The 23895-nt window shown below is 40.4% G+C and overlaps 1 protein-coding gene across 7 annotated transcripts in view; it reads left to right on the top strand.

The window, feature by feature from the left end:
* Positions 1-23895, top strand: part of SYNE1 (spectrin repeat containing nuclear envelope protein 1) — a gene marked incomplete at its 5' end in the record, with an annotated part of 433140 nt that overhangs the window by 115760 nt on the left and 293485 nt on the right. For all 7 annotated transcript variants that reach the window (XM_080941779.1, XM_080941780.1, XM_080941776.1 and 4 more), the window contains 12 exons: positions 4599-4711; positions 5268-5436; positions 11352-11448; positions 12055-12257; positions 13833-13997; positions 14445-14597; positions 16088-16231; positions 18862-19035; positions 20919-21077; positions 21970-22134; positions 23314-23448; positions 23619-23777. In XM_080941779.1, coding sequence (XP_080797905.1) covers positions 4599-4711; positions 5268-5436; positions 11352-11448; positions 12055-12257; positions 13833-13997; positions 14445-14597; positions 16088-16231; positions 18862-19035; positions 20919-21077; positions 21970-22134; positions 23314-23448; positions 23619-23777 — 1836 coding nt within the window. The remainder of the gene's footprint in view (positions 1-4598; positions 4712-5267; positions 5437-11351; positions 11449-12054; positions 12258-13832; positions 13998-14444; positions 14598-16087; positions 16232-18861; positions 19036-20918; positions 21078-21969; positions 22135-23313; positions 23449-23618; positions 23778-23895) is intronic.

Raw genomic sequence — 23895 nt, 5'->3', positions numbered from 1 at the left:
TTTATATTTATTTGTAGTATATTCTGTACCTGATTTTTAAAAATCATTTGACTGTTTTCCTTTTGCCCCCTTTGCTGCCTTGCCACTTTAAAGAGTGAGTTTTGTCTTGTATCTAAAATGTATACAAGTGTATGTTTAAACTACAAGATTTTTACTTGCTAGAGAATCTGTTTTAATATAATGGTTTGGCCTCTGATTATTTATAGGTTTAATAAATTTTAGAAACAATTTCTTTTTAAGGTGGCTCAGATTTTTTAGCTCTTGTGCACATAAAATTGAGTTGAAGTTCATCGTGCCTTTTTTCTTTACCCAATTTTTGAGTTAAAGCTTCATATGGTAACTGCCTCCTGTTCAAATATTTGCCTAATTTTGAAACTGTGTAGTGTTCACTAAAAGTAGGAGTAACAAAGTCGGAATAAATTAAGGTCACAAACTTTAGTGAAACCCTTAAAGTCAAAATCTTCTTGATACTGTGAATTGTTCCCCTTCCAGTTTACTTTCTCCTGAACTCTCCCTACTTTACTGACAGTAACCTTTTACAATTTGCACACATGAGATTAAAATTGGGCCTCTACTGTGATGATTCCTATTTCCTCTTGAGTCTTCAGTGCAAACAAATCTTTAATGAACATTAATATCAAGTAGTGCAGACTCTGTGCATCAGCTTGATTGGGTTTGCTGTGACCTTACCAGTTGTGAACTGGAATCACACTGTTTTGTAGATAAAGGAGGCTGAGTGTATTGCTGTACTTTAAGTTTTCAAACCAGTGTTTTCAAATTGCATTGTCTTAATTTTTCATATTTATTGGATATTCTCTGTATTTATATTTCAAATGTTATACTCCCCTACTTCCTTCCCTCCTCCCCCTCAACTTGCTTCCATGAAGGTGCTCCCTCTCCCAATCACCCTCTCCACCTCAGTGCCTTGGCTGGTTGATGATGTTGTTCTTCCCATGAGGGTGCAAACCTTTCAGCTTTTTCAGTCTTTTCTCTAGCTCTTTCATTGGGGTCCCTGTGTTCAGTCTGATGTTTAGCTGCAAACATCCTCATCTGTATCTATATGACTCTGGGACAATCTCTGAAGAGACATTCATATCTGGTTCCTGCCAGTAAACACTTCTTGGCATCAGCGATAGTGCTTGGGTTTGGTGGCTGCATATGAGGTGGTTCTCCAGGTGAGGCCGTCTCTGTACATCTTTTCTTCAATCCCTGTTCTTCTATTTGACCTTGTATTTTTTCCCTGTTTCGTTCTCCCTTCTAAGAAGGACTGAGGCATCCACATTCTGGTCTTTCTTCTTTTTGAGTTTCATAAGTTTTGTGGATGGCTTCTTGGGTATTCTGAGGTTTTTTTGGGGAGTCGTGGGGGAGGTCTATTATCCGCTTATAAGTGAATAGATACCATGAGTGCTCTTTTGTGACTGGGTTATATCACTCAGGATGATAGCTTCAAGTTCCATCTATTTGCCTAGGAATTTCATGAACTCGTTTTTAATAGCTGAGTAGTACTCCATTGTATAAATGTACCACAATTTCTGTGTCCATTCTTCTGTTAAAGGACATCTGGGTTCTTTCCAGTTTCTGGCTATTATAAATAAGGCTGCTATGATCATGGTGGAGCATGTGTCCTTGTTAGATGTTGGAACTACTTTTGGGTATATGCCCAGGAGTGGTATAACTGGTACTCAGGTAGTACTATGTCCAATTTTCTGAGGAACTGCTAGACTGATTTCGAGTGGTTGTACCAGCTTACAGCTCTACCACCAGTGAAGAAGTGTTTTTCTTTCTCCACATTCTTGCCAGCATCTGCTGTCATCTGAGTTTTTGAACTTAGCCATGGTGTGAGGTGAAATCTTAGGGTTGTTTTGATTTGCATTTTCCTGATGACTAGGGATGTTGAACATTTCTTTAGGTGCTTCTTAGCCATTTGATATTTCTCAGATGAGAAGTCTTTGTGTAACTCTGTACCCCATTTTTAATAGGGTTTTATTTGATTCTCTGGTGTCTAACTTCTTGAGTTCTTTGTATATATATTGGATACTAGCCCTCTTATCAGATGTAGAATTGGTAAAGATCTTTTCCCAATCTGTTGATTGCCATTTAAAAGACTAAAATGTTCTTTCAAAAGAGGCATCTAAAGGTGTTCCTAATTTTGTGTATGGGCTTAGGCTTTATAACTAATAAAAGAAGCTGCTATCAAATATGATAAAACATTGAAAAAAATAAATCAACAGAGGATTTTTTAAAATTGGTTTTTGTTTTCTGGTATTTCCCTCCCTCCGTTCTTCCCTCCCTCCTTTATTCTCCCCCCCACCCCATTCTTTGAGCTTTCTTGAGACAAAATCTCATTCTGCAGCTCAGGTTCAAACAACAACCCAGGTCCTGGCCTAGGTGGTAGCTACCATTGCCCCAGTGTAGCTGTTTCTTTTCCTCTATTAAGTAGAAATTATCAATTACAGGTATGCTTTGGTCAACCTTGAAGCTTAACCATAGGTATTTAGTAATGTGGGAAATTGGTGTTTAACCATGTCTGATCACTGTAAGAAACATGGCTCCTCCTTACTCACACACCACTGTTGATTATTAATACCTGGCATTGTCTTGGCTCTGTATTTCACTAACTGTTTACTCTTGACAGCTAGTCCCTTATGTAGGTGACTCCTACTCCTGATGCCCCCAGAGCGTTTGTCACAAGCTGGTCTTAGTCCTCCTTAACGAATTCTGCCTCCATCAAGGAGATCCATTTCCGGCGTCTCATCTTGTTCACATTCCAAAGCTAAATTAATGTTCGCCCTGGATGGTCTGGCTTCTTTATTTTGTTCTTGCTTATAGCTTGTGATCTATTTTGGATTTTAGTTTGCTAAGAGTGGGGGAAGCTCAGCAGTTTTAAGTTTTGCTCCGTGTCCAGCGGTTTTACAGTCTAAGGGTACTTCCTAGGAACAAGCAGTGTATGCTACTGCTAGAAGCTCCTTCACATACGTGTGGAATGTAAAGAATTTCCCCATTGCACTGGATATTAGAACTGTCAGATATAGCAAAGGAGGGGTAGGCGTGAAGGCACAGATTCCTCTGAAGTCACGTGAGGCCAGTTTCAACCAAGCCCATATGCCTATATGATGTGTGTTGGCATGCTGCGAAGCTGGGAGAGTGACAGCATTGTCCCCACTGACAGCCATCCTGAGAGCAGCCCTGTCTCCTTTTCCCTCTTGGGGTCGTGAATGACTTAGGCGGGGGGGGGGGGGGGCGGCGGAAGAGAGAGAGAGAGAAAGAGAGAGAGAGAGAGAGAGAGAGAGAGCATTTACTTTGCACCTAAAAACTTCAAAGCATAATGTAGAAAAAATTATATCAGGACAAATAGTTTAGACTAAGGTTTGGGACAAAATTAACATGCCTCATGTGTAGTTAAGCATCTATAAGCCTCAAGGTTTTTTATTGCTTTATCTGTTTATCATTTGTGTGCATGCACACAGTTGTGCACACGTGGAGGTCAGAGGACAACTAGTGGAGTTCTCCTTTTGTTTTTTCCCTGCCCCGTGGGTTTCGATGATCAAATTCAAGTTGTTGGGGTTTCTGGCAAGTGATGTTCCCTCACCTGCTGAGCCATCTTGCAAATTATATTCTATTACTTGATCTTTAATTTATATTCTAAATTCTCATAATTTTAATTCATATCTGAAATGCTTTTATTTGTCTACTAATGTAAATATGTGTCTCTTGTATTTCTGCTTCTCTTTCCACTGTACCGGTCAATAATGCTTAATAGACGTAATACTAATTTAGATTATTGACCTTGGTGGGTTAGTGTATCAATGGCTTATACACTATTACGTATTCTGGTATATGGAGATTTGCTCAGTGCTAGCCAATTGACATAAGCTTCGTCTACTCCACTCTTCCTTTTTGTGTGGCCTGGGGTTGTGGCAAAAGTGTGTTCTTTTTTATAAATAAGTGTGTGGCTAGTAAAATACACACAGACAAAGATTCACATTAGCCTAAAGACATGAAAAGCTGCTGAGTAATATTGATGAACATCGCCTTTGATCTCCTCTCTCTTAGCTAGGGCTTGTTTTCTGCAGTCTGGGGAAATTTTCTACCCCAGAGCTGTATTTTCAAAGTATATTGTGACTGGCAAATAGTATTTAAAGTAGCCCTCACACATTCAATTTGGAAATCACCGCAGAGAAGCTAATCCTTGTTAGGGCTAAGGGGTTAAGTTTGTTGTGTTCGGTTTTCAGAAAAATAAAAAAGAAAGTAAAAAAGGAAGAAGAAATCGCATCTCAGGTTGTTTCTAGCAGTGACTGCACAGTCCTTGGATCTTACACCTTTAAGAGGTCTGAATGTGCTGCTGGGCAGGTGTCATGTGTGTTTAAAGATGCCGTGATTGTTAGACACTCCAGCAGAGCGGCTTCTCCTCCGTCGTGGATTGCTTGCTGTTCTAGGTAAAAGCCTGTGACAGGCGCTGGCTGAATGTGAAGGTGACAGCAGGGATAAATTGTTGAATACATTGACTCATCAGTAGAGCCGGAAAATTATGCTTCTCAGCCCCTTGGTAACGTGTTTCCTCATTTAAAATAAAATGTTTTTTTAAAATTGCATATTAGGATCTGCTTCAAAATACAGATGCCCACAAAAGAGCATTCCACGAAATCTACCGGACCAGATCTGTCAATGGGATCCCAATGCCTCCTGATCAGCTAGAGGACATGGCTGAGAGGTAAGAGAATCTCTGATTTTTTTTTTGTTTGTTGTTGTTGTTGTTTTTAATGAAGGCTTTTAAAAAACATGTTAGATGGACGCTTTTGTATTCTTGTTTACATTTTTCTTCTCTAAAATGAATTGTTGGAATCCTAACCGGAGTGCTTGCATTTGGTAAATGCAAACTGGGTTCCCACACAGCCACTAAGAGTGCCAACATTCTAATATGTTATTAACTGGAGAGAGTGAGCTGCAATGTTCCCACAGCCTGCAGATCCCAGAAACGCTTTCCTCCTCATCATAGGCGGTATTTTTATTCAATACTGTAAGGAACATTATGTAACATTTGCAAAAACAGCTTATAAGAGAAACAGATGAGAGATGTGTTAGCAGGGAAGCGGACTAAATCAAAGGCTTCAATCGGTCTTTTTCTCTCGGAACCTTGAGCTAAGAAAAGAATCGGTTTCCCTGACCGCAAGCAAGGAGAGTTGAGGAGGCTGCCGAGTAACAGGTTCGGCCAGCCTCCTTCTGTTACTTTTCGTTCCATCCTGTGAATTCTCCCTGTCTATTCCTAGGTTTCATTTTGTGTCCTCCACCTCCGAGCTGCATTTAATGAAAATGGAGTTTCTCGAACTGAAGTACCGTCTGCTGTCCCTGCTGGTCCTCGCCGAGTCAAAGCTGAAGTCTTGGATCATCAAGTATGGGAGGCGAGAGTCCGTGGAGGTGCTGCTGCAAAGCTATATTGTGAGTCTCTAGCGCTCGGACACAGGTCCACCTTGAATTTAAGTGCAGCAACACCGCTTTTGAAGGGGTTTGGATCTGCGGTGTGGAGCTTTCCCCAAGCACCTAGAGTATCAGCTTAGATTCTTCGGAATTTGTGGTTGGAGGGTTCCCGTTATTAATTGCATCGGACTCTAGTGAAGGGGGTTTATTAATTACAAAATGGGTTTTTTTTTTTGTTTTTGTTTGTTTTTGTTTTTTTTAAATTCCCCTTTAGCTGCAACTTCATTGGTCCCTTAAAACTGAACTATTGTACTTAGAGGCTACCTCCCTGTCCTCAAATCTCTCAGTGTGAGTAAATAGGGAACTGTTTTTAGTTTTGAACATGGAGAACATCCGTATATTAGATTTGCGGCATGAGCCTCCTTGCTGGACTTTGCTATGCCTGTGTATGTCTATAAACCTCTGTACCAACTTCATTCTAAAATATTATCTCATGTTCTCTATATAATCCTAATTCTAACTAGAAGAGTAGCCCTGAGTTAATTAAAGAATGTGGCTGTTCCATTAACATATAGTCAACACAGTGTGTTTAATAAAATCCATTTATTTCCTCTTAGTCAACTAATCATGTCCTCACACAAATTATTTGCAACATTTGATTAAAAATATTCATATTTAGGGTATCTCTGCTCTCTGACATATGTTTAAATTTGGATTCTAAGCTATAAAATTTAACTGTTAACATACTAGCTTATTACAATCTGACAGGTCACAGTAATTTAGAAAGTAAGTGCTTGAATTCATATTAAAACTGTGTCTTTTTCACAAGCACTTATTTTGGACCTATATTCAACTTTGTTACATCTTAATTTTTTTCTTTACTTGATATTTGAACTACATGAATTTGAGAAAATACACTTACCCTGTGGCTAGTACATCTTCTCTCTAGATTGACTAAAGTGGTCTAGGAAACCTTTTTTTCAAAAGCTGTAAACTCTGTTAGAATGTGTTCCTTTATTCATTTGTAGCTATTTTGGTAAGGAAAAGAAATCCATTTTTAAAATTCTAGTAATTGCTTTAGTCTCATAACTAGTAAATGGAGGAATGGATTTATACCTTCAGTTCTAGTAATAGCAAATGATGCTCTCAGCGTAGGACTTGATTATTTAGGCTCCATCCTTTGTTCTAGTGATTTAGGAACAGCCAATCAGATTTAAGTACTTAATAGGGCTGCTTTACCAAGTCGCTATTCCAAAACAATGGTATTAATAATTCTCCTCAAACGTCTCAAAGGATGTATAAATAGAGAGTTGGTGTTAATGTCAGAACTTCCTGCCCACTCCACAAAGTTAAAGAGTTCACTGAGATGCTAATTTCAAACAGCTCTGCAAATTTCATGAACAAGTCAAACGGACCACCATCCTATGTTCCCAGCAGGTTTCCATGTGTATTTACCAGTGAAGAGGACTTAGCTAAAGCCTCTATAAGTACCCCCAAGGTCCTTTTTTGGTGAATAATTTCAATGGCTGTGGGCCTCTGAGAACTCCACTTCTCACCTCAATGAAGACTCACCACAAAGTAAACCCAGATGAAACACTATGGAGCTGGCTCTGGAATTTAAATGTCCCAACCCCATGCTCCAGGTGACACAAGGGACAAGAGATGGAGTCAGAATTTGAGTCTAGATATTTCCATGTTAAAAAAAAAGAATATTTTATAAGCGACACTCGTCAATGAAAAGGCCTGTGGTCAATGAGCTGAGGTAGCAAACAGGAGGAGGGACACTGGCAGGAAGAGAAGATTCTGGGAAACAGAGGCATGAAGTCCTAGAAACATTGAGGAGGCCAGAAGTATGGGGGCTGGGCAGAGGTAACCGGCCACATGGTGAACACAGGATAGGATAAAAAGGTTTGCCCCACACTTGAATGCATGAAGCAGCGAAGAGGTAACTAACCATGTTGGAGACAGAGTAGTTTGAATGTGTTGAACAGCTAGTCAGGGATTGGAACAAAGCTTGTAGCCTAGGTATTTATAAATAAATAGTCGCAGAGTTGTCATTTCCAGAGCAGGGACTGGAAAGAGGAAAACAAACTGACTTATTTTCTACATTTCCACGTCAAAAGCCCTCATAACTTGTGAAAACAATTAACCAAAATGCCATAATTAGCCAATAGACATCAGCCAAAATATTGATGTCTATTGAACTCCAGTGAGTTTAAAAAAAGAAGAAAGGTTGTTCCCGTAAATGCTCGCTCATTTTGGTATGTGTGAAACTGGACAATGGTTTACGCCTTTGCACCACAGTAGTTTGGTTTGCCACTGACATTTCTTTTGTGGGCCAGGCAACGTGGGAGAAAGCTGGGGACACTGAAGCCTTGTCACAGGGAAGTGTGTTCACATCACGCATCAGCCACGCCCTACCCATGGAACCTTTGTGAGTGGCGGACCTTTGTGTGGTGCATCTTTCCCGAAGGTTTCCCCAGGATCACGATGCCTGTAGTGGTAGAAGAGAGGTCCCTCTAAAGCCCAGACTTTGCGTCCTGCCTTCCTTCTGTGACGCACTGTCTCTGTCCCTGCTGGCGCTTCCCAGAACAGACCGTTTCAAAGCGTGTGAAGATTCTTAATAAAGCCACGAAGTCAGTTATTTAAACAGAACTCTTTCTTCCTTACTTAAAAACATAAACGTGGCACGTGACGGTATTTTGTAATAAAAGAGACGATAGTGAAGGTACGAAGACGCCGAGGTGAACTTCCTGGGCGTTGGTGTTTAGCCTGACATTCGTCACATGTGGAGAAAAAGAAAGTTCACGCTTTAGGGGTTGGAGAATTACGGGTTATGCATCCTAGCTGAGCTATGAGCCAAGGAGGTTTAATTATTGAAAAGCAAATGCCTTTATGGTTGTTTATGAGAACTCTTAGACCATCGCGGGTCACTGAAATGGCTCAGCAGGTAAACTCCAGCCATCGAGCCTTATAAAACTGAGTATGTGGCTGATGTGCCGAGCCAACCCTCACAAATTGTCCTCTGACATTTACATGTATGTCATGGCACAGATATGCTGATTTACAAAGCACACATAAAGAAATCTAAATTAAAAATATTTCAGTGTTAGACCTATGCTATTGATCAGCGATTCCGGAAGGCATTGGTTAGGCCCTAGATGTCAGAATTGTTTACAGTGGTCTTGCTAGTAAACACGGAATGTCCATATTTTGCTATGTACACAGTAATTTAACATTTCTATTTTTCATACGAGAGAAAGACAGTTTCTTGGAATTGTGAGGATTTCAAGTCTAACTTAAATAACACAAATACTTAACCGTTCACAACAATGTTAAACGTAAACGGACAACACTAATAAAACGTAAAGAATTTATAATTAGCTGGTTTAGCTTTCTTGGTGAAATGAAGGCATTTTATTTATTACCTCTGTACGTTAAAGGAGGACATGTTCTCACCTCTAATCTTTTGATTTTTATCTTATCATCCATGATAATAGTCCATAACCCAGTTTTAATCACATGATTAATAAGGTAAATGAACCATGGGCATTTCCCTGAGAGATGTGTCTGGCAAAGTAAAATGGAGGCTTGGCAAGCTCCTGTGAAAGTGGCTATCCCAGGCTCCTGTGAAAGTGGCTATCCTAGGCTCCCGTGAAAGTGGCTATCCCAGGCAAACTTCACTGTTCTATGGCTTCTCCAAAGTCAGCAAAACAAAATAAGCCTGAATCCCTGGGGGCCAGTAAAAATTTTAAATAACAAATGGGATTTTTTTTTTCTAATTGATTTTCTAATTGTTCTATTAGGAAAGTTCACCGATAATGTATTCTTCGGTTTTATTTTTATCTTGCCTCCTATTTTTAGGCCCAAGACAAAGTAAGAAGTAAGCACTTTTTATTCACTTGTAACTAATTTGCAAATTAGTCAGGCAGAGGGTATTTTAAGCAACTGAGGCACCTCGGCTGCTGCTCTCGTTCTATTCTTTGCTACGCACAGTGTCTTTCGGTTTGTATTAGCTCTACAGAGACAATATTTGACTCCATCAGGTTCCGTTGGTTCCTCAATTGCTCAAACACCGTTTTGAGTGTTAAATAGAATATTCCATTTTTAAACCCAAATGGCTTTCTTGCTTGGTTAGGATGGTTCACCAGTTATTCTTTCCCGAATCTGGGAGTAAGAGTAGGACTTACGACTAAATAAAAAGGTTTTTAGGCTACTATTGTCATACTTCAATCTCAGCCAAATAAAACAATCCCATTAAAGTCATCCAATAAAACAATCACAGAAACCTCTCAGACCATGGAATTCATAGCTTTCTGTATTCATTTCATTTCTAGAGAATAATTTATAAATGCTCTGTAAATATGAAATAGTCCTCACTATAGTTACTATTTAATATAATAAAATATGTAATTACATTCTATATAATGTATACAATTATATATTACATATAATATATTTAGGATATATATATGCATATATATATATATATATATATATATAGAGAGAGAGAGAGAGAGAGAGAGTTTAATATAAATAGACATCCCTGATAAAATTTAAAAGATCTGTATATAACTGTCTAGTTTTATTTATTGTGTCTATCTATAAATTAAGGCAGAAATGTTCTTACTTCTATACAAATATTTTTGTTTCAATATCATAAGTGGTGCCTTAACTTTTCTTTTCATCCACAGTAATAGTACATTCGATTCTATAACCTACTTTTAGCCACATTTTTAATAAACTAAATTACTAATATTGTTTTAATTTAAAATATGTATATAATATATAAATATATATAATATAGTATATATTCTTAATATTCTCAACATATAATATATAACATAATGTGAACAGATGATATATAATTATTATCATTAATATATTAGCATAAATATAATATAAGGTTTTATATTGGGGAAAGATACATAGTGGTCAATGTCTAGGAGTGTCCGTGATACTGTTTGATGAACCGTTTTCACCTCTACATGAAACATGAATTAGCGTCTCACACAGGGCTGCTAACACACTGCACAAAGGTCCAGTTTGCAAGGCATAGCTGCATTTTGTCATAGTCATGGTCCCTCTTAACTATTTTAATTGATCAAACGCTTAAAATTTTATCCTGCCAGCAGCAGGACAGAAAGACGATTTGGAGACACATTGCCAGCTACCCTGGTATTCATTTTCCACTTGGAGTGATAAAGTACAGTCTTTTGGATGGCATGGGGGAGGGGAGGAGTTGAGCATTTATCAAAACAAAATCTACCTAAGATTCTTTTTGAGCTCTCACTTTCATCGTCTCCATGCACTGACACTGATGTTATCATGTATGTCCATATGCACATGTCTCACATGTAGCTGTGTCTTAGTGTGTACTTTCTGTGCTACGTAATTGGAATATGAAACCACCCATAATATGGACGGCATATACAATCATTTTTAAAACTTTCTACTTTTTTAAAAAAAATTTTTAACGAAAGTGTTTTCACTGTCATTTATTTTTAACTGGAGTTTCTTTAAAGCAGTCATTCAGTCCCCAGGGCCAATGTTCAAAGAACAGTAGACTTCTATAGCTCCAGCACAGTGGGACATTCAAATGTTCCCCCAAATTTAGCACTTTCTAAATGTTAGGCCCAGATCCTCTGGCAAAAATTCTGTTCTTTGGGAGAGAAGGAAAAAAAAAAACTTTTGCACAGTAAAGAAATAGAATGTTTTCTCAGTCTGGTGCTGAGCTGGTATTGAGAACGTTGGCACAGTGTCTGGTTATAACCTGAGTAATCCATGCCAGTGGAATTAATTTTGCATTTTCCTATAGCATGAGGTTGGCAGTCTTGGATAAGACACCCATAAGCTTAGGAAGCAAATTAAACCTTGCCATTGGTAGACAAGCCTAACGTTCGCTATCTGCTGACCAAGTGTGCACCCCTCCCCAGTCTTTTATAGAAAACAGCAAGTTCTTTGAACAGTATGAAGTGACGTACCAGATCCTGAAACAGACAGCTGAGATGTACATCAAAGCGGACGGCTCAGGTAAAGCACACGGCACACCTGGGATTTGCAGAGGGGGCTGGGCTAGTGGGAGAAAGATGAGTAAGTCAGTGAGTAGCAAGAGAGGATGATGGGGGGAATATGGTCCAGGACTTTTATAGCATTATGAAAATGCCCTAATGAAACCTAATTTGTTGTGTTGCCAAGTTAAGGAGCATCTAAAATCAACAGGTTTCTATGGGTCAGATTCATTATTTTTTGCTGTGTAGACTTTTTGTGACTATGCCCTTAGAGTAATTCTGTGAGCTGTCTGTCCTGCATCATGACACCTTGTGTGTGTGCGTGTGTGTGTGTGTGTGTGTGTGTGTAATCTTCTAAGATAAAACAAAAATAAGCATTCCTTTTTCAAAGTTGCAAATTTTCAGCCTAGCTGAAATTCCAAGGGGATTAAAGGCAAAAAAAAAAAAAAAAAAAAAAAAAGAGTAATTTGAATAAAGATGGGAGAGCTTAAGTTTCTGTAGAGATAAACTTTGGAAGATATGTTTGCTTACAGCTTGTAGATGTTGCCATAATTGTTGGGAATAGAATCTTGTGTTTCTGATCGATGTCCTTGCCTCTGGAGACTGTAATTGGCTGTTTCTGATTCAGTGGAAGAAGCGGAGAATGTGATGAAATTCATGAATGAAACCACAGCCCAGTGGAGGAATCTCTCCGTGGAAGTGCGGAGTGTGCGGAGCATGCTGGAGGAAGTGATCTCCAACTGGGATCGATATGGTGATACCGTGGCTAGTCTTCAAGCCTGGCTAGAAGATGCTGAGAAAATGCTAAGTCAATCAGAAAATGCCAAGAAGGTGAGACTGTTCCCTGGAAAGGAAAAGACGTGCTCGGGATTCATGAATGAGAGATTCTTACACTATGGTTCACTGGGGGTGTCGGATATTTCCAAGTGTCACTCATGAATCCCTCTTGAAAGATTTACCCCTAGCTGAGCTAAATGGGATTAGATCTGTAAATACAGGCTAGTAAAAGCTCTATAAAAACAGTGCTCTGTGTTTACAATGACCTAACATTTTCATTCAGAAGGGCATCAAGTAGTAGTAACCAACTACCCATAAAGGGGAAGCTAAAGCTAATGGGCAGCAGACCTTGCTATATGCACACTGAGGTCTGTAGAGATGAGCCTGTCTGGGTTTCTTATTCACAGCTGTGGTTACTTACACAAGGTCTACATCTGTGCATGCACACACAGACACAAACACACAGAAAGAGAGGGGGAGGGAGGGAAGAAAGGAGGGAGGAAGGGAGGGGGAGGGAGCAGGAGAGGGGTGTGGGACTGAATCTGTGTAGCAGTACACACCCATGAAATAGTGGGACCACCACCACCTTGATCTCTTTAGATATCTTCTTTTGGGTTTCATAATCTGAAATGAATAGAAGCCATTTTATTGCCAAGTGTACTCCTTTATCTAAAAATAAGGAAGGATGTCACTGTGTTCTGTGCCCTTGACCTCAGTGTTTGACCTGAGAAATATTTCCTTTGATATCTGACTGTAATAAGTTTACACACATGTATACACACATATTCACATTTTACACTGCTTGCAGCTATTTTTACTGGTCTGAACAACAAGAAATGCCCTCTGACATTTGATAGTTGACTGCTGCTTCTTACATAAAATGAGAATAAGAAAATGGCCTCTTGCATTATTTTATTCTTAACAAAATACACCATAGGTGTTTTTAGATGATAACACAAACAGCCAGGTACACCGTCGAGTGCCTGGAGTCCCAACTGTTTATTTGACTAAGGGTAGAACCTGCAAGTTTGGGGCTAGCCTGGGCAACAGTCTGGAGCCCGATTGAAAAAAGCAAAACAATAGGCTTGGGAGATAGCCTAGGCAGTAAAGTATCTGCCTAGGATTTGCACGTAGGTGTGGTGGCATATGATCTGCAGTTTCTGTACTGAGGAGGCAAAAACAGAAGTGTTCCTATGACTCACGGCCAGCCAGCCTAACGCACTTGGCAAGTCCCAGGCCAGTAAGAGACCCCAGCTCAAAAGAAAACAGAAAAATAAAAGGTAAATAACAGACCCCTCAATGCCTGAAGAGAAACACCTGAAGTCCAATGTCTTCTAGCGTCCACATGCACGTGTGTGCACACAAGCGCAGCCAGGGAACTACAAATGTGCATGCGCATACACATGCTCGAGTGTGCACGTGACAAAAGAAAAATGAGAAAACAAAGACATCTGGCATTTCCAGCTCATAGTTTGGAGTTTTATTTAAAATCGGAGTTTTGGAAGCTACTTGACATCCATCTTAAAGCTTCCACACGCTATTGAACGGACCTCTCTCGGTTTGGTTCTGGTCAGATCCATTATTAGTGTTTGGTGTGTGACTTATGGGTGCTTGTCTCTCCTCCTTTAGGATTTTTTTCGAAATTTGCCTCACTGGATTCAGCAGCACACAGCCATGAACGACGCCGGGAACTTCCTTATTGAGACCTGTGATGAGATCGTTTCCCGAGACCTTAAACAGCAGTTGCTCCTGCTGAACGGCCGATGGAGGGGGCTGTTTATGGAAGTCAAGCAAGTATGTCCTTCAAACCGGCACTCACTTCTGAGGCGTGTGTCACCCGTGTGCAAAGCAGCTAGCAGACAGCCAGTTTTGCCGGGATTATTAGGGCGGGATATTGGAGTGTTTAAAACTGCCTGAGTGTTTTTGCTAATGATTCATTCTCGCCTGTTTATGGTGGAGGAACATGAACAGAACACAGCATTTGGTTTGGGGATTATGTTGACATATGGTGCCTGCATAGGCAAAGAGATTTGCCTTTCAAATCCTGGCTCCTTACTGCTTGCTTATTCCTTTTATTTTATTTTATTTTTCTGTCAGAGTAACTGGACTTACTTCAAACTTATCTAAATTAAGAATCAGGAGTTAGAACTTTTCCAACCGTATATGAGGCTATCTCCCAGCAAAGGCCTCTGGCTTCTAGGGCTTCGGTAACTTTCACATACTTCTTGCTGTATTCCTCAGTATGCAAGAGCAGACGAGATGGTCAAAACGAAGAAGGAGTACACAGATGTCACTACCACCCTCTCTGGTTTTGCAGCCGAAACCCACAGGAAACTCTCTGAGCCTTTGGAAGTTTCTCTTATTAATGTCAAGTTATTAATTCAAGACTTGGAGGTAAGGACTTTCGGGATCAAAGAAATGAAACACATGCCGTAAAAATCAAAACTAGCCAGGTGGATCAGGTCTACAGGAAACTGTTTCTGTATCCTAGAGATCATTTTTGACAGGTCTAATTTGTTGACTTGAGCAGAAAATAATCTTGAATTTTTGGAAGGTATCTTTTGAAAACACGAAGTAACCTCAAAATAACTTTTCAACGTGGGATTCTTTTCCTACATGAAAATTATAAAACGTTAGCAAAACAGAAACAGACAAATAAACAAACAAACAAAAACCCTCTAGACACGACTTCCAAATAAAGGCCCAAAACAATAAAGGGTTTGCTGCGTGAATTTGCCATTGGCATTTTTCAGAGCCTGTAAGTTGCAAAAGGGAAATAATGGGGCAATTTACTGACAGGAGAAGCTTGAACAATTTCTTGAATGAAAAAACAAAAAAACAGATTGTTGTCTATTTAATTCTTATAAAAAAGTTTAAAAACTTAAGTAATACACGAGGAAAAAGAAAAGAGTAGCAGCCACGGTGAGTTATTGACTTTTGCTGCCTCCATATGAGATGATAAGAAATTAAAATTTCCACCATGCTAAATTTCTAAGTTTTCTCCAGGAGCTGTGTGTGTGTGTGTGTGTGTGTGTGTGTTATAAAGTATATGTCAGTTTGATTCTCTTTTTCTTTCATTTTTATTTAATCAACTAATATTCTGATCGCTGTTCCCCTCTCCCCCACCCCCTTCTCCTCTGAGAGGGTGGACCCCCCCTCGATACCCCCCTACCAAGTACATCAAGTCTCTGTAGGGCTAGGTGCATCCTCTCCCACTGAAGCCAGCCAGGGCAGCCCAGCTAGAAGAGAAAATTCCACAGAATCTGCTACATATGTGTGGGGCGGGGAGTTCTAGGTCCAGTCCATGTATGCTCTTTGGCTGGTGGTTGGGTCTCTGAGAGCCTGAAGGGTCCAGGTTAGTTGACTCTGTTGGTCCTCCTATGGAGTTATTTTCTCTTTTGGGATCCTCAATCCTCCCCCCCCATTCTTTCATAAAAATAAAAAATATGGAACTCTTTATGAATGTGCTTGCCACTCTTGTACATGGACCATGCTAATCTTCCCTGTATCATTCCAATTTTAGTATGTGTGCTGCCAAGTCAGAATTTCCCCCCTGTGTTATTTACATGCACCTACATGCATTACATGTATGAGTATTTTAATATCACATTAACATTTTTTAGAAAGCATAAGGATTGCATAGAATAACCTTGGCATTGACAAGAATATTTGATCACTTTAGAAAGCAATTTTATTGTATGCATATAGTATATTGTTGCCTGTATGTCGGTTAAGAACAGAGGCAACGACTTTCCTAAAGGAGTTGGTAGTGAGGAGAGAACTTCACACAGTACATCCTGATTTCTGTCCCGCCTTCTGCGGTATTCTGCAATAGAGAGGAGATGTGTTATGCACTAATTGGGCTGCTTCAATGACTCACACAGGATACTGAGAAGAGGGTGCCAGTGATGGATGCTCAGTACAAGATGATTGCCAAGAAAGCACATCTCATTGCCAAAGAAAGTCCCCAAGAAGAAGCTAATGAAATGCTCACAACCATGTCCAGGCTCAAAGAACAGCTATCCAAGGTGGGAAAATGCTTCATGCTACAACATGCTGTGGGGCAACCACACTGCCTTTAACTGGTTTCTATCACCATGCTTACCCATGGGTATATCCTTGACTGGTCCATCTTTGAGTTACTCTGAGGTCCTTGATATAGAAACTTTGATGTGTATTTGAAAAAACAAAATGGGACACTGATACCTTTGATACCTCTCCTAATTTAGGGCTGCCTGAGCTTTGCTTCAGTAGAAAAATCTGGGTTTTTCAGGAGAGAGCTGTTAAATGTTATAAAACAGAGGGTGCAGAGGAGAGATGGAGACAGATGTAGGGCAAAGCAGAGGAGAAGGAAAAAGAAGGAGGAGGAGGAGGAGAAGGAGGAGGAGGAGGAGGAGGAGGAGAGGAAGAGGAAGAGGAAGAAGAAGAAGAAGAAGAAGAAGAAGAAGAAGAAGAAGAAGAAGAAGAAGAAGAAGAAGAAGAAGAAGAAGAAGAAGAAGAGACTATATATTACACTGAGATTTTTGTTAAGATTTACTTAATATAACTACAATCTATTTACTCATATTTACTTCTACTAACATGGCCCCCTCTTGTTGAGAGACTTTTTAATTAAGAGCTTTGAGTGTTTCATTAGGAACTTTCATCTAAATGTGAGTTTTAAGAAGATTTCATTGCTTTAAAAAAATCTGCACTAAGTGCGAGTAATTACCTTCTAGCAAATGAGAGGAATGAGGAATTATCCCAGGAACCGAACAGTGGTGTTGTATGAGAGGAGTCAGAGGATAAATGGAGGCTGAAGTGCCTTTGAAGACAGAGTGGAGCTAGCATACAAAGCAAAGGCAGCACTGAAGGATTAGTGGAAAGGGCTGAACAAGTGAAAGAAGAATAAAAGAGATGATTAATACGCTTAAAAGGCAAACATGTCAACCCGGCATTCGTTGCAAATATTTCAATTACATTTATTCTGACATTCTAGTTGGAAGTAGGTTTAACTTAATGGTACTGAACAATTTTACTCTTGTACACCAGCAAACCTTGCTAAAACAAAGGCACAATAAAAGAAGCCACTGTTCGAAACCTTCCAACAACATGCTGTGCTGAAGGGCTGTAGTTTCCTGGTTTGCACCTCTCAAGCTGGTTCAGGTGCAGTACTTTGAGACCACACTTTAGAAAGTTGATTTCTTGTGCTCATCTAAGCTTGATCTCTGTCTATCCCTCTCCCTCTCCCTCTCCCTCTCCCTCTCTCCCTCTCCCTCTCCCTCTCCCTCTCCCTCTCCCTCTCCCTCTCCCTCTCCCTCTCCCTCTCCCTCTCCCTCTCCCTCTCCCTCCCTCCCTCCCCCCTCTCCCTTCCTCCCCCCCTCACTGTTGTTGGTGCTATTACTATTTTTGGAGACACAACATCCCTGTGTTCCTGGCTGGGCTGGGCTGGAGTTCATTAGGGTGAAGCTAAACTCACACTTCTGTTCATCCTCCTGCCTCTGTTTCCTGGGTGTTAGAATTGTAGGATTGTCTACCCAGTCTGGCTTAAGCCATGCTGTCTTCCTGCTTCCTGGGATGCAGCATTCTGACAGCCTTTCTCTCCAATTCAGGAAAGAGCAATAAAACGGGAGTTCAACTTATCAGTGGGTTCTCTTGAGCTTCTGCAAGAGAATGAAATTTTTCATTGTAGTAGAGAGACGGTAGCTTTCAGTTGGTGTGCTTATCTCTCAATGGTATATTCTAGAACATGAAGGTATTTTTCAGTATGCACCTCTGCCACTGTGCAACAAAAAGCATCATTTGCTTCCATTATTGTTTGTGGACTATTGCTGATGTAGTTAGTCCATCGCTGATTTCATTGTTAACATTCTTGCTTTTCTGAAAGTATTGGATGAAGCCTTAAGATTACAAGGAGGGAGAAGATTTCCTTGACAACGATAAGGTCCTAGGGCTCAACACAAGGGCAGGCAGGCAGAGATCTTATAGAGCTCTGGGGTACCAAGAACATAGGACCTTACCAAAGATAATGTAGATGTAAGGATATTAAAATCAAAGACAGATAAGGACTGGGCAGTTTAGACCAGGTCAAATCCTCTGATGTGAAAACCTTCACGAATAAATGGTGTATAGCATGTTTTTGAGATAAGAAAAATATTGCCAAACAGAGAAGGCAAAGCCTAGAGCTGGTGAGAGTAAGAAAATTGGGCATCTCAGAAGAAGTGGCTACCAGGTTTAACTAGGCTCACGAGCATCAACTGGAAGCCTCATGCCCTCCAGACAATGTGGTAATAACTCGCGACCGTCTCAGATTTCGCCAAAATGAAAATGAGAATAGCGTGGTGTCTAAAGAGTGATCGTATGCCATCTGCCTCTCTGTCTGAATAATGTCCATGGGGGAATGTACCATCCAGATGGACAACTTAGATGGATATTCGTGGGAAAATTCCACAGCCCTTCATTTCTCTCAGTGCTATAGTATATTTGTTTTGCATTTTATTTTTTTAACAGCAAAGCTTAATCACATAATGCACAATAAGAGAGAGCCGTCTGCTGAGATGTCTCAGTACCAAGTGACTGTCTCTCTAGAAGCAAGTTCTTTAGAACTAAGTAAAGCGCTGGTGCTTTGAAGACTTAATGGCCTCTCATGGGACTTGTCCTATTCTTTGCACTTTCAAAGGTCAAAGAATGTTGCTCCCCACTGTTGCGAGAGGCCCAGCAACTGTCTGTTCCTTTGGAAGAGCTGGAGGTGCAAATCACATCCTTCTATGACTCACTAGGAAAAATCAACGAGATCCTATCAGTTCTTGAGCACGAAGCACAATCCAGCACTCTTTTTAAACAAAAGCACCAGGTAAGAAAAATCCCTCTTAGAGATGTCCTCGTTTTAAAATGTATTCAATAAGGTTGGGGGAAGTTTTCCTGAAGTAAAGTTCAGTTAGTATATAAGGTATTTTCCCAGTATAGTAGGATACTAGTAACTCAAACCAAAGTGTATGCCTTTTCCAGAGAAGACATCCTGCTCTGCGCTTAGTGGAAGGAATAGTGACTTAAACCTACTACACTACACCACACTGCACTGCACTATACACTACACTGCACTGCATTACACACTGCACTACACTACACTGCACTATATACTACACTACACCACACTGCACTGCACTATACACTACACTACACTGCACTGCATTACACACTGCACTACACTACACTGCACTGTACTACACACTACACTGCACTATATACTACACTACACTGTACTGCACTACCATACACTACACTACACTACACTACACTGCACTGCACTACACTACACTGCACTGAACTGCACTACAATAAGGGGATACATTCATGGAAGGGAGAGCCTCGGCTAGGAGAATGAGCAGAGTGTCTGAAAGGAGCTACAGGAAAGACAGTTTAGGTCTGATGTAGCAAATAGCAAAATGTTTATTAACTTTACTTACATCATGTTAAACCAACAGTGATCACACCTAATAATTAATATTCAATATTCATAAAAATCATTATTACTATGGATAACATGCCCACAACCATTATTAGAAAACTATCTAATGACATCATGACATTGGATGGAAATTCATTAAGTTTGAGGAATGGCAACATATCCTGTGTTCCTAAATTACGATGAAACATGGTTAAATATTTTTTTATCATTAAAGACATATTAACAAGAAATAGTTTATAAAATAATTCCAACCTCTACATTTTGAAGTTCTAGATGTTCAAAGGGAAAAGGCATGCCCTAATTCTGCTTTGTCAAAACAAAAGTCCTGTGTTAAATATTTGCATCTAAGTGACCAAAACAGTATACAAATGAACAGTTTGAATATTCTTTTCAAAACACTAGAGAATGCAGAAATGCAGGTGGTATGCATTCGAGACAGAAATGATCTTCTATCTCCAAGTGGACTAGGCCATGGTTGGTAGGATGCAAGGTGGAGAGGCAGGAGAAAGGATCCTGTTCATCATACATCCAATTTAGAAGGGTGTGCAAGAGCAGACAGCTCTCCAGGCTCTTGGATAGCCTGGGAAATGTATTCATTCAAATCTGGCACATATAAGTGGTAGAAAAATCTGTGGCACTGGACTCACTAAAGGAGGTGTGCCCTGCGTTAAATTTACTTAATGTAATTAATAACCACACGAGCTTCAACTGTTCCTGTGAGAGGCCTGTCAGGCAGCTGGAGGAACGCAGCACAGCAGCTAGACACTTTTTATGCTCTGCCATTTCCTTAATGTTAATAAGATGTGCATGAAACATAACGTCTAAAACCTCACCATGACATTTAAATACCTCGAATAAAAAAGCATTGACTTCAGTGATTGCTTAAATCAAGTTCCTTTGAGAACTGTTTCTCTGCGCTTTTGATTCTACTGGTCCATCCAAAGCCTAGGAAATGGAAATTCTGGTGCTTCTAACAGTGCTTCTCTGTCCTCCCTCCCTCCCTCCCTCCCTCCCTCCCTCCCTCTCTCCTTCTTCCCTCTCCCTCCCTCCCTCCCTCCTCTTCCCTCTCCCTCCCTCTCTCCCTCCCTCTTCCCTCTCCTTCCCTCCCTCCTCTCCCTCCCTGCCTCTCTCCCTCTTCCTTCTCCTTCCCTCCCTCCTCTCCCTCCCTCCCTCTCTCCCTCTCCCTCCCTCCCTCCTCCCCTCTTCCTTCCATCTCCTCTCCTTCCTCTTTCATTCTGGAATGGAACTAATACCTCTCCCCCTCGTAGGAGCTGTTAGCTTGTCAGGAGAGCTGTAAGAAATCTTTGACGCTCATCGAGAAGGGCAGCCAAAGTGTTCAGAAGCTCATGACCTCGAGCCAGGCGTTAAAGCACTGGGATCACACGAAGCTCCAGAAGCAGATAGCAGACGTCCACCATGCATTCCAGGTAAGCTCTTCTCTCGGCTTTAGGAATTCATGTCTGGAAAACGGAGAATGAGGCCCACAAAACACTTGTGGCTCAAACACCTCCCTCTCAGATACTCGAACATTAATCATTTTCATTACTTACTATCCTTGATATTCAAAACAGTTAATGATCCCTATGAGATATCTTCCCTCCAACTCCTTTCTAAACAAATAATAATAATATTAATAATTAGTAGTGATGTCATAATACCACCTGACCATACAAAGCTACAATACTGAGAAAGCAGCTTCCTATTATTTTTATACATATATACAATTATAATATTAATATACAAATATATCATAAATTTATAGTTATATATAATTATTATATGTAATATATGCTGTATTATGTAATTACATAATTATTATATGGAACATATAATAATTATATATTGTTATATATATTCATGTAATAATTATATATTTATATTTATTATTTAAATTAAATAGTGTTATATTATATATTTTATGTATAATATATATTTTAAATATATAAATATTATATATTTACATAATACATATATAAAGTATAATTACACATAACAATATATTACATATTATAGTTATAATTATATAATTTTGTATATGTAATAATATAAAATGACATGTGTGATATATAAAATATATAATTATATATAACATATATTATATGTTAATATAATATATTCTAAATAATGCAAGTATTTACATAATATTTCTGATGTATTATTAAAAGTCATCCAGAGACGATTTAGTTTTAGGGTGTGCAGAAGGGCCTGGGTTGCATGTAACCTGTACATCATTTTATGAATGAGACTCTGAGCTTCGTGCTGTGAGCTCCTGGCATGAATGCCAGGGTAACAGGAAGTGATTCTATTTTTTGCATGAAGAATATGATCAAGAAAACTGGAGACTGGAAGAAACACGTGGAAGCCAACAGCCGTCTGATGAAAAAATTTGAGGAGTCTCGGGCCGAGTTGGAGAAGGTGCTCAGGGTCGCTCAGGAGGGCCTCGAGGAGAAGGGGGACCCTGAGGAACTCCTTCGGAGACACACGGTGAGTCTGCTCAGTGTAGTGCGTGGACAGCCTATCTCAGGAAAGCACAGACTATCCTGACCTAAAGTACGAGAGTTGGGGTACCCAGGAAGGCATGGACTTCACGGGCATCAGACCCCAGAGACAGCAACAGAATATTTCCAAGAGAAACATCATGTTTCTCCTGCTTGTTTAGATGGTGGATGAATGGTGTACGGTGATGGACAGTGATCTAGGAATATGTACTTTCATTATAGTTCCTGAGATTCCAGAGGTATTTAAATGGAACCCATATTCTCAAGGGGTAGTGCATGCAGTAGGGACACTGATTTTTTAGACCCACCATAGTCTGTGGCGATGGAGCATCTGTCCAACTCACGTTATAATTGTGAATGTTTCAGCCCTCTGCTCTGAATCACTCTGGTTTCAAAATGTCTGCACATGTATGGTTGTGTATGTGCTGTTAAGACTGTTTGAGACTATGTCTGTGTATACATGTGTTGCTTCTGATTCTTGTGCTATTACAAGAAAATAGCAGCGAGTGGGCCTTGAAGGCAGAGGCCTTTTCCTTGCAGTTCTGGAAGACTGTAGTCTGAGCCCCGCTTGCCCTGATGAAAGGCTTCCAATGAGGAACCCTTCTGGCTTACAGAGGAACACTTCCATGTTGCCATAGGTCAGGAGGAGACTTTGCCTGTAATTTTATGAAGGTTCCACCTTCGTGACTTCAGCTAAAACTGACAACCCCTGAGGTCCTGACTCCAAATCCAACCACCCTTAGGTGTATGGCTGTGACATTTAGGTCCATGGAGGCACGGTTTGGGTTAGAATACACACCTGGGTAGTGTGGGATGACGAATAAGGATCTTCATGACTTGGCACGTGTTACGGGTAAGCAAGGGAGTTACGGAGATCCTGTACCTCAAGTTTTAATTTACCAAAGAGGGCCCATATCATTATCATCGCGGAATCAAGGTGGCTTTTCAGATTAATTGAGGAACTGCGAAGAAGGTATTTTTCTTTTTTCTTCAAATGTAGAAAGTAACAGTGAACTGTCAGACAGACGAGATGGCTTCTAACTCATAACCATGAATGGGTCTAGTTTGTTCCGCAAAGCAGCTGCTAGGCTTTAGGCTCACCAAGGTCTCTTCTGATGCCGTTACTCGGCGCAGCATCTTAACTGGGCTTCCTCTCCCTGTCTAGGAATTCTTCAGCCAGCTGGACCAGAGGGTCCTCAATGCTTTCCTAAAGGCCTGCGATGAGCTAACTGACATCCTCCCGGAGCAGGAACAGCAAGGCCTGCAGGAGGCTGTTCGGAAGCTGCACAAACAGTGGAAGGTGGGTGTGAAATTAAAGGAACACGAGGGATCCGTGTCCCAGAATCTGCTCTGTAGTTCAGAGAGTCGGAAGTAAGAGAGGACTGGTTTAGGACGCTCTGGTATCTCAACGGGGCACATGCCTAGTCAGAAGACCCACTGTCGTTTTTCTGGATCTTTCTGTGGGTACAGGATGTTCAGGGAGAAGCGTCTTATCACTTGCTTCATCTAAAAGTCGCCGTGGAGAAGGGCAGATTTTCGGCTGCTGTGGAAGAGTGCAGAGCTGAGCTCGAGCGAGAGACCAAGCTGGCCCCCCGAGAAGGCAGCGAGAAAATCATCAAAGAACACAGGGTATGTGTTTATATGCCACACTATATAAAGCGCATAGCCACATAAAGATATTTAAAGATACGACGGTCCGAGGAAAACGGTTGCAGTATACTGGTTCTCTCTGTGAACCTGCCTTTGG

Source organism: Micromys minutus (genome assembly GCF_963924665.1).
Source record: "Micromys minutus genome assembly, chromosome: 30".
NCBI lineage: Eukaryota > Metazoa > Chordata > Mammalia > Rodentia > Muridae > Micromys > Micromys minutus.
Note: the sequence above shows the minus strand (reverse complement) of the source record. Positions and strands in the feature narration are given on the sequence as shown.